The following is an 11,569-nucleotide window of genomic DNA, read 5'->3' on the forward strand; positions in this document are numbered from 1 at the left end:
AATAAGATTTTAAAGGACAAAGAATTTAAACTGCAAAAGATGTTTGAAATATGTTCAAAGCAACTTTTGAAAGGGAAGAAACCAGCTCGTTCACCTCACTTCCTAGTACCAGTTTCTCTCCTGTCCTCTGTTCCCACAGGAAAGACCAAACTGTGACGACGGCACGGCCTTTGCACAGGGCTTCCCGGCACCTTCTCTACTCCTCGGACTGGGAGGGAGCTTTGGTCTACTTTTCTCCTGTTTTTATGTGTTTTTAGATTCTTAACAGTGAGCAGGAATTTTATAGGCAGAACATCTGTGTCTTCGTTATTTCGAGAAAGCAAGGCTACCTCCCACTTGGGTCCCCCAGAGACCGGCATGGGGGGGGGGTGGCGGACTCTCAGAGGTCTGTGTCCACCCCTCACAGCAGCCCACAGCGGCCAGCCCCACGTGGTGTCCAGATGGGCCAAGGAAAGTCCCAGAGCGTGTTTGAGGAGCTGGGTGAGGTATCCGAGGAAGCTGGGACCGCGTGAGAGAGGTGGACGTCCCAGACGTAATACGGGGGTGGGAAAACACGGCGGGAAGCCCACTGCTGCAGAATCCACTTTATTTGAGACAGTGACGGGAAGGAGTTTGAAGGTGGGGGCAGCTCGGGGGAGGGGAAAGCGCATCCTTCAGAATGAAGGGACATCCCTGCCCAGGTGCCATGCCTGAATGCACTAAGGGACAGGCACCAAGGAAGGCTCTGGTCGGGTCCGACCCAGGCGGCTTCAGGACCCGCCGTCATGGAGATGCCCCTCCCTTCACGTGAGGCCTGCAGAGATGGGTGAGAAAGAGAACTCCAGGGCGTCAGGGCAGCGCAGGTCGCATGCGGGAGAGGAAGAGCCTTACAACCTGCTTTATCTGGGAAGAGAGAAAGGCTACAGAGGGGATCTTGAGAACCTTCTAGCTTCTGCTTCTTTAACCCTTCAGGCTGGAGAAAGGACAGAGGCCAGAACTTCCGGGCATCGCCTTTTTAGGGACACTGGGTAGTCTGGACCATCTACCCTGGCATATGCCTTTCCTTTGGGGTGGAGCGGTGAGAACTTGGTATTTCCGGAGCAGAGATTTGGGGACAAAGGTATTCTTTCCCTTGTTTTCGAACACACTCGTGAGCGCACGAGCGCCGGCGAACTCCTGCTTTGGGGAGGGTCTGGTCATAGGGCGCTGGGCGGGAAGGGACGCGGAGCAAAGATGGACCCAGTGTGGAGCACATCCTTCAGGTGGGAGGCAGGCGGCCGCTTCGGACGGTCTCCGGCCCTTTCTACTCGCTTCGGAACTGTTTCAGGTACTCCAGGATGTCTGCCTTGACCGCGCTGACGGGAGCCTTGTGGAACCAGCGCATGACCGGGACTCCGTCAGGCCCCACCAGGAACTTCTCGAAGTTCCAGCGGATGTCGTGGACCTTCATGGGCTCCCAGAAGAGCTGGTTTGATGAACCCAGAAGATCAGAGGTTGGAGGGCAGGAGTTCTGGAGCAGAGATAGGAAAAACAGAAGGTTTTCCCCCTGCTTCTGCGTGGCCCAGGTTTATCCCCAACCCTGGAGAGTCTCCTCACCATCCTGCATCTCCATATATTAACTACCTGACGTGCCCCCAGGAAGCACAGACATTTAGTGCAACATCACCCCCGCACCCCCCGCAACTGGCAATCGGCCGCGCGGGCTAGAGAGTGTGGCGGTAAACAGAAAATACTCCTCCTTCCCTGTCCACCCCTCCGAGGTGGACAGAAAATGGTGCTGCAGAAAAATACTATTTTCTGTCTTCTTGGATAAGTCATATCATTTCTAGAGCTTCAGTTTTCTTAGTTGGAAAAAAATGCTTTGGTTTAGAGTCGTGGTTTCCAGAGCTGGGGCTTCACAGTCTGGTAAAAGTTCAATAACTATTTCTTGGAGATTAGTATAGAATAACTAACATTTTATTAACATGTAGTTATATAGAATAACTAAATAGAATATTTAGAATAACTATATAGAATAACTAAAAATCACAAGTCAACTATAACTAAATTTAAAAATTAACAGATTTTTAAGTATTAGGTTGAAGGAAATAAAATTGGTCATATCACCATTTTGGGGCAACACAAATGGTAATCTGTATGATTTAACTCAACATTGATTTAGTATCAGAATAAATGATGGCCTTTTATATTCAATAAATTAAGCTTTGTGGAAAACTCCCCACACTGTGTTTTTTTTTTCAGGTTGCCATGAATGGGTTAGAGTTTCAACAAGGACCAGACCTGTCTGGCAGGCCAGCAGAGGGAACTGATGGCCTAAGAGAACATCAGATGGTTCTGTGGTCTTCGTGGTTCTAACACTCAGTAGCTCCCTGGTCAGTTAGTACATGGGACCCTCCATTCTGTGCTCCATGTCTGTCTCCCCGACTGCACAGGGGTCCGCCAGGGAGGGGCTGGGCCCTGTTAATAGGTTCAGGCTCCCTGTGTGGCACAGCTGCTCACACCTGGGACAGATGCCATGACTGTCGGTCACATGAGCAAATCATTGCCATCTGGGAGGGGGCGTTGGCCACGTCAGAGCTGCCTTGTTCCGTTTCCTGTACTTGAGCTCAGGGCTCAAAATGGATCTGGTCATGACTCCTGAACTTAGCTGAGCATTTCTTTCCAAGGAGTCCAACCTCAATCCTAGAAACGAGCCCCATGCTTTCGGGGTATCTCTGCCTACCTGACCAGTTCACGCAGGTGGGTGGTCACTCACCTTCAGGAAGGTAAAGACCTTCTGTTCTTTTTCTCCATTCACATCCCCTTTCTCAAAGAGCTGAAAATTGGGAACAAAACCACCACCGGGACGCACATACCTGCAATGAAGCAGAGTTTTCCCAAGAGGGTCCAAGTTAGAATAAGGAGGGGCCGTAACGGCCACAAGTCCACGAAAGGAAGTCAGAGACAAAGAGGAAGAGACGGTGGACAGGGAAGGTGAGGAAAGAGAGATGTCTGGGGGTCAGGACCTCGTGCTTTCTGGAGCCAGTAGACAATTCTAAGGAAACTGGAAGGGTGTGTTTGAAGGTCATGATTCCCAACTCATTTCTATTTCCCAAATTCCCTCCTCTGCCCTGCACTGCTTTTCCCATAGATATTCCCCTAGTGTCCACGTCAAGAGCCCGAGGCTAGTGAAAGGTTGGGCGTTGCCGGCCACGCCAGCTTGCGCGTGAAGCTTCACAATGATGTTCCTGAACCCTGTGATCCACCACCCGCCCCGGAAGCTTCCAGAGGAGGAGGCCTCCAGGCAGCAGGAGGAAGGGAAAGGCTGACAGGGCCTAGGCAGGGACCCGAGCCGGCACTCACTTGAGCCCAGAAAGGATCTCTGAGTTCTTCCCTGGTTCTTGTTTTCCAAACTGGTTGCAGGGAAAGCCCAGCACGACGACACCAAAAGGCTTCAGCTCCTCCTGTAGTGCATTCAGTTCTGTGGGGAGACAATGAGCAGCATGGGCAGCCCGGCAGGGAGCCCCGGAGGACACTGGGATGTGTCCAAGTACAGCGACAAGTGCAGGGAGAGGGTTCCAGGTTACAGAGTCCGGGGAGGCGGGGCACGAAGCTAGCACACAGGTTGACAGAAACACACCCAAACAGCTGCCATCTTTCTTGTGTGGTTCCCTACACGGATGCACAGCACCCTCCAGTGGGGGGGACCCCAGAGAGCACAGATGGGTTAGCCCGTGGGGTGGGCGGGGGCACCCGCTGCATGCTGAAGGGAATTAAAATTTAAATGCCACGGCCAGTTTCCATAGTGGCGGATTGACTGAGGGACCAAACATCTTGAAGGAGAAGGCAAACAAAATGGACCTGCTCCCTCTGCCCTCATCATGCCCCACAGGGACACACCTGACACCCCAGTCCGCGCTCCCAAGAGCCCCCCCTTCGGCACTCTCACCTGGGAGCTGTGGAGGGAACCCAGATCTGAGCCCAGCTCCAGAACATGCTCTACCCTCTTGTCAACTCTGACCTAATGGGTGTCACTGCCCCGGGACAGTCACTGGGATTCCAGGCTACGAACTCCAAACCGCTCTTCAAGACTGCTGGGAGGGCTTCCAATGTGTCTGTGTGGACCCGCACCAGTCTTTCTGCCTCAGCCACTCTCGTCCCCACTGAGTCAGTCCCGGTGCCCCCCCCCCCCACCCAGACTCAGCTCCATGTGCTGCTGTCTCCCCGAAAACCCTCGGCTTCAATGGCAGTGCCTTTCTGTCCCTGTAGGTTTCTTCATGACGATCCCTACTCGCCGCCTCCTTTTGCCATCAAGAATACATCCTTCCTATGGCAGAAACCGCAGCAGACCCTGCTGCTGGGCCACCGGCAAAGGCCTTCAACTCTCGCCGCTTCCCCGTCTGGAGTAAAATCTGAATGAGACACTTTTTAAAAATCTCGGGTATTTAGTAAAATTCTCATGGTTAGTAAGTCATGTCATGGCAACAGAGTGGAAAACTGTGGCTTCAAATACATGAGGAAGCTCATTGCGTGTTGATACAGAAGAACAACTGAGACATTGTATCATGTGAAAAAACAAGGTGTGGAACCAGTTGTGTGTGTCTGCGTATATGAGAGAGATTTGCTTGTCTACACATTAAAGATTTATGACAATATATACCATAAACTGATAACCTTGGTTACTCAAAAAGAAAAAAGGTGGATATTCTCACTCCTCCCCACCCCCACATGGAGCCCGACACAGGGCTTGAACTCACAATCCTGAGATCAAGACTTCAGCTGAAAGGAAGAATCAGACACTCAGCCAACCGAGCCACCCACCCAGGGGCCCCCTGGAAGCTTTCTCTCCTAAACCCTTTTGCATCTTTTAAATTTCCAATGTGAATATATTTCCTATTCAACACAAATTTAAATTAAAACTAAATTGAAACACATTTAAAAGCAGATTCACATTCCATGAAACTGCTGTTTATATACCATGACTTTTTAAACTTACTATATATTTTTTCTCAAATTTAACTTTTTGAAGGGAGGAAAACCCCTACTTGCTAAATGACACTAAACTGTTGCTAAATGATACTAGCCTTAGATTCTGAGATTTTACACAAATTAAATAAAGGTTTAGTCTGTAGCTTTACAAGTTCTCCCTAGGGTTGATTATACATAAAAAATAACTATAAAGTGAGCCCCAAATTCTTTGAAATGTCAGATCTTCCTGTAATCTGCACTTTTGAAAGTATCTTTTTATGCACAATTTCATCATTAAAAAGTCTTTAGGATCTCTTGGTGAATGTGAACCATTTGATTTTTGTTGTTCTTTGAAGGAGGGGCTATTTCAATACAATTTTTGCCTAAGTCAAGCAGCTCCTTCTGTATTAGTCCTTTTAGGATGCTTTAACAAATAACCATAGACCAGGGGGCTTGTGAACAATAAGAACTTATTTCTCAGAGTTCTGGAAATCCAAAGTCATGGTGCTAATGTGGTGGGGTTCTAGCAAAGGCCCTCTACCGGGTTGCAGACTGCAGGCTTCTCACTGTGTCCTCCCACGGTGCAGGGGCTGTGTGGGGGGGATCTCTATGCTGTTTCTTCTTATAAAAGCACTAATTCCATTCATGGAGGTTCACCGTCATGACCTCAACACCTCCTGAAGGCCCTGTTGCCATCGTATTGGGCACTGGGATTTCAACATACGAATTTCAGGGGGACACATTCAGGCCATAGCACCTGCTGACTGTTCTTCTATTTCTTTTTCTTCCTTTTAGAGAAACAGTGTGAGCAGGGTGGGGAAGGGCAGAGGGAGGGAGAGAGAGAATCTTAAGCAGGCTCCGTGCTGGCTTAGTCTCACGACTCTGAGATCACAGCCCGAGACAAAATCAGGAGTCAGACGCTTAACCAACTGAGTCAGCCAAGTGCCCCTGAATGTTAATTTTAAAATATCAAAATTTAGTGAGCTGTGTATCTTAGAGGTGAAATTACAATACACGTAAATTTAAGTGGTGTTAAAAAAGAGAAAATTCTTCAATATCTTGTTATTGAAGTCCCATTAAGACAAATTGATGGGGAAAAAAAAGGAGAGAAAGAAAAGACAAATTGATGGGACTTTATATTTTTGATCATTTGAATAGATACCAGTGTCAACATGTGGGAAATTTTTCTTAGAAACTGTTCACATATTATTTTGCATATATGCATATGCATATGTTCACATATTAATTATTGCAATTAATCTTAAAAATTTTTTTTGAAAAGCAGAAAAACCAAGTTATGGCATATCAGAAACTGCATTTATTTCTATTACAATCCATCTGAAACTTCAAATAACCTTTTCTGGATCAACAGGGAAACCAAACTCTTCCCCATGAGCACAAAGAAAATCTACCTCAGTCACCGTGGAAGGTCGGGCCAGGTTGGGAGAGATGAAGAGTTTTTCCAAAGAGCTGTCCCACCAAAGATTACTGGTGAGAAAGCTATATTTCCCTCTTGGAGCTGCTGAAGAACCCAAGAGCACTTTCTAGAAGATCCTCTCTGCTGCTGTTCTCAGAAGTCACCAATGAGAAGGATAAAGGTGGCCCCTTGAAAGCTAGACTCCGGCCTGGGGTCGTAGCTAGGGTTTCCTATTCTCCTGTTAAGCAATTTCACAGGGGCGCCCGGGTGGCTCAGTGTTAAGCCTCTGCCTTCAGCTCAGGTTATGATCCCAGGGTCCTGGATGGAGCCTCTGCTCCGCAGGAAGCCTGCTTCTGCCTCCCCCTCTGCCAGCCTTTCTGCCTATCTGTGATCTCTCTCTCTCTCTCTCTGTCAAATAAATAAATAAAGTCTTTAAAACAACAACAATTTCACAGAACATCAGTATTACACAACATCACGGTCACAGTGGTCATGATAAATCAAGACCTCGGCCTTGCTTTATTCCCCTGACCTCGTAGATAAGAGTTATTAAGACATATCTGAGTCACAGTCACAGAATCCTCCCCACTCCCTCATTTCCTGACAGCATCCAATTCAGAGCAAAACTTCAAGTCCTTGAATCTTCCCCCAGAGCACCGAACACAAGCCTAGATTCTCAGATAAGTTCTTTCCAGCACTTTCTTCTCGAGAAGCCCCATGGTTCCCTACAATATATGTTCTCCCTCACGGCATCGAGCAGCAAACCCCACTTGTTTAGTGATAGGTACATTCCTGGTGGTTTTTGATTAAATCCTCGGGAGAATCTCAGTCCTCCAATCTGGAGATAATTCTCCTGGCCTCCTAAGGAGTAGAGCAGTGGCAGGATTTAGAGGGATGGACTCCCCTGATGACCTGTTTCCCCCTCACCCCCCTCCTCCCAACAACAAATTAGGAAAACCTCTGGAATTAGAATATGGGCATCTGACCAAGCTTATTCCGGAGGAATGGAAACCGGAGCTCTTACCAGGATACTGAGCTGTCAGGCCTCAGTACGTGGCCACGTTGACAAAGAGCACATGCTTGCCCGCATAGCGCTGGAACTGCACGTACTCCTCTTCATTGAGGGTGAGGGCTCCGTACTCGTAGATGGTGCCCGTCACCCCCTTGTAGCAATCCAGCTGGAATGGGACAAAAACCGCCATGCTGTGACAATAAGGCAGACAATAACCCTAACAGCCACGGACTTCTGCAGAGCGCTCAGAGCTCTTTCGTGGAACACCTCGAGATTCTAAGAACCAAAGAGAACTCTGTCTGGTAGTATTCTTAGTTATGGCGAGACCACCACCAGAATGTGTGTCTTGTAAGTTAAATTCCTTTCTGTGTGGGGGTCACCTGGCTGGCTCAGTCAGTGGAGCGTGTCACTCTTGATCTTGGGGTTCGAGGCCTAGGTTGGGTATAGAGATTACTCAAAAAATAATATCTTAAAAAAAAAAAAAAAGCCTGTGTGTGTGTGTGTGTGTGTGTGTGTGTGCGCGTGCACGTGTGCGGACAAGCACTTTGTGATGCTCCTAAGTTCTGTTTCTCACATAGGTATCGTCCTGTGAGCTGGGATGTAGAATCCCAAGAAAACCGTGGACTGGAAGGGCTGAAACTTTCCAACTCTGATGTTAGTTCTGCTCCAGTCTGAAGGGACCTGATACCCAAAAATGCAGCCTTTTATTCACAAGAGTGCTTTCTACAGCTGGAATTGTGCTCCAAGCAGGCAGTAGTTGCTGACATGAACCCAGATGCCCCCTCATAGGTTGCCTTTTTTAAATTTCAGAGAGGGGAGAGGGTCTTACAAATGCTGGTCTTAAAGCATCTTATGTACATCATCTTACATGTCACAGGGACCTCATAACAGAGCACTCAGAGTGGTTTGAGGACCTGAACAAGACCGAGGCATATTAGAAATGCAAGTACCTGAGACGCCTCTCCAAAGAAGATGGCCAACAGACCCATGAAAAGATGCCCCACATCATTTGGCACCATGGAAATATAAATCAAAACCACAGTGAGATACCACCTCACACCAGTCAGAATGACTAAAATTAACAAGTCAGGGAATGACAGATGCTGGTGAGGATGTGGAGAAAGGGGAACCCTCCTACACTGCTGGTGGGAACGCAAGCTGGTGCAGCCACTCTGGAAAACAGTGTGGTTCCTCAAGATGTTAAAAATAGAGCTACCCTATGACCCAGCGATTGTATTACTGGGTATTTACCCCAAATATACAGATTCAGAGGGGTACATCCCAATGTTTATAGCAGCATTATCAACAATAGTTCAACTATGAGGAGAGCCCAGATGTCCATCGACAGATGAGGGATAACGAAGATGTGGTATAGGGGCGCCAGGGTGGCTCAGTCATTAAGCATTTGCCTTTGGCTCACGTCTTGATCCCAGGGTGCTGGGATTGAGCCCCACATTGCGCTCCCTGCTAGGCAGGAAGCCTGCTTCTCCCTCTCCCACTCTCCCTGCTTGTGTCCCTGCTCTTACTGTGACTCTGTGTCAAATAAATAAATAAAATCTTAAAAAAAAAAAAGAAGAAAACGTGGCATGTATATATATATACACAATGGAATGTCACTCAGCCGTCAGAAAGAATGAAGTCTTTCCATTTGCAACAATGTGGATAGAACTAGAGATTACGCTAAGCAAAATAAGTCAGTCAAAGAAAGATACAAATGTGATTTCACTCATATGTGGAATTTAAGAAACAAAACAGATGAACATAGAGGAAGGGAAGGAAAAGATAAGATAAAAACAGAGAGGAGGGCAAACCGGAAGACTCTATAGTTAAGAGAACAAATTGTGGATTGCTGGAGGGGCAGGGGTGGGGCATGGGCTAGATGGGGGCCGGGCACTAGGGAGGGCACCTGCTGTGATGAGCACTGGGTGTTCTGTGCAGGTGATGAATCACCGAAGTTCACTCCTGAAACCAATACTTCACAATGTATTAACAAACTTGAGTTTAAAAAAAAAAAAAAAAAAAACAAGAAAAGAAAAGAAAAGAAATGCAAGTTCCTGGTTCTCCGGAGACCTGCTGAATCAGAAACTTCGGGGTGGTGGTTGGAGAAAAGGAGCGAAGGCGGGACTTTGCTTCATATCAGCTGGCCGTCTCCGGGCAGGGTTCCTGAGGCACACACCATAACACCTGTACAGCTCCCTCAAGGATTTCCTTAACATTTTACCCCTATAGCTTTGCTCTGGTTAACGTCACTTCACTTTGGTAACCATAAAACCAGCCATCCTCCAAGCACATGGCCCACCGATAGCCATCTTAGGGGTCTCATGACTACTGTTTCATTAGGCAGTAGTCAATAACTTTATCGCAACAGCAGCTAGCCGCTCAAGGCCCTGGAAGTCTTGCTTCCAAATTCCTTAGACATTTACGCTATCCCTAACCCCTACCAACTAGAAAGCTTAAAATCAGTCACTCCTCACAACCTCCGTGCAGCTCTTTCTGCCCATGGGTCCTGTTCCTGTGCTATAATAAAGCACTTTCCTACTGAAAATGTCTCAAGAACACTTTCTTGACTCTTCGCTCAGCCGCCCACATCAGGTGGGTCCCAGCACCTTGTGCTTTGACAAGTCCCCCCATGAATCTTGTCTGGGGATCACTGCCCTCAATCATGGGTATTCTCTTTCTTCTGGGGGTAGGGGAGCCAGTAAGAGAAATGTAATTGGTTTTGGGGTGCCTGGGTGGCTCAGTGGGTTAAAGCCTCTGCCTTCGGCTCAGGTCATGATCCCAGGGTCCTGAGGATCGGGCTCTCTGCTCAGAGGGGAGCCTGCTTCCCCCACTCTGCCTGCCTCTCTGCCTCCTTGTGATTTCTGTCAGTTGAGTAAATGAATAGAATCTTAAAAAAAAAAAAAAAAGACAGAGAGAAAGAGAGAGAGATGTAATTGGTTTAAATCCACAAGTGAGACTGAGTTTTTTAATTAATTCATCTGGTTTTAAAGTTAAAACCTGGGCACCTGTGTGGCTCAATGGGTCGGGCCTCTGCCTTTGGCTCGGGTCATGGTCTGGGGTCCTGGGACTGTGGTCCTGGGATAGAGCTTCACATTGGGATCTCTGCTCAGCCGGGCGGCCGTTTCCCTCTCTCTCTCTGCCTGCTGTTCTGCCTACTTGTGATCTCTCTCTCTCTCTGTGTCAAATAAATAAAATCTTAAAAACAAAACAAAACAAAACCTGCTGGTACCACGTCACCCACTTGAAGCCCGACCCTGTGTCCTGAGACATATCCACACACCTCTGACGGGGCAGCTACTGACCTCCAGTGCAGAGATTTTTTTCCCAAGGGCATCAGGAGATCAGGGCTCCACCAAGACCCAAGAGCAAGTCCTCTTACTCTGGTCCACACTTTGTCCTCCCCCACTAGCTGCCGCTCACCACCCCACCTCCTCTAACATTAAAACTGGCCGACAGCTACCCTGGCCTTCTGTGTTTTATTGTCACCGGGGGGGAAAAGCCACTCTTCGCTGACCCTGATATTCCCCAAGTACTGTCCTGGCATCAGCCAGCGGCTCTTCCCCTGCCCCTTCTCAGCTGCTCCGAACGCGGGCAGCCACCCACCCTCCCACCTCGTGCTCCTACATGTCCCGTTTCCCGGACCCTCAAGACTGCCCGGAGGTCAGAGCAGGGGCGGCGGCGGAGGGGCAGGCAGGACAGCAGCCTTGGCCTTCGGTCCACCTGCTCCACGAGCGCCTGGTGACGGACATGGTCCGCGGAGGGGAATCGGCTTGCGGAGCCCCAACCTCGGAGAGCGGCTGCCGCAGTCGGCCGAGCTCGGGAGGCGGGTCCCGGCCTCGGAGAGGACGAGGGAGGACTCCTCGCATCCCTGGACACCAGGCCAGTCGACGGGGGCTGCAGTCCGCTGGGTCCCCCACGGGACACTCACCTTCATCTTCTGGGTCGGCTGGGCGAGGCCCACCAGGAACAGCGGGAAAAGCCCCGCAGCCCAGAGGTGAGGCATCATGGCTCTGGCGTGCAGGGCCAGGCGGTCTGCGGTCCCCGGGGCACCTCGGTCCCTTTTGAGCCCCGGTGGGGATCGGAGCCAAGCGCTCCCTCCAATCGCAGAGCAGCGCGCGCGGGCACGCGCGCACTCACACACACACACACACACACACACACGCCCGCCCCTGACCCCCCCCCCCACTGTCCCTCCCCTCGCTTCCGTCCTGCCC

The 11,569-nt window shown here is 49.3% G+C and overlaps 1 protein-coding gene across 1 annotated transcript; it reads right to left on the reverse strand.

Moving 5' to 3' along the window:
- Positions 1-638: 638 nt before the first annotated feature.
- GPX6 (glutathione peroxidase 6) lies at positions 639-11,361 on the reverse strand. Its single transcript, XM_059399681.1, has 5 exons — positions 11,284-11,361; positions 7,368-7,521; positions 3,322-3,439; positions 2,735-2,834; positions 639-1,489 (listed from the first exon to the last, which is right to left on the reverse strand). The coding sequence occupies exons 1-5, from the start codon at positions 11,359-11,361 to the stop codon at positions 1,283-1,285; spliced, it is 657 nt and encodes a 218-aa protein (XP_059255664.1). The 3' UTR covers positions 639-1,282.
- Positions 11,362-11,569: the final 208 nt, after the last annotated feature.

Source organism: Mustela nigripes, chromosome 5 (genome assembly GCF_022355385.1).
Source record: "Mustela nigripes isolate SB6536 chromosome 5, MUSNIG.SB6536, whole genome shotgun sequence".
Lineage (NCBI taxonomy): Eukaryota > Metazoa > Chordata > Mammalia > Carnivora > Mustelidae > Mustela > Mustela nigripes.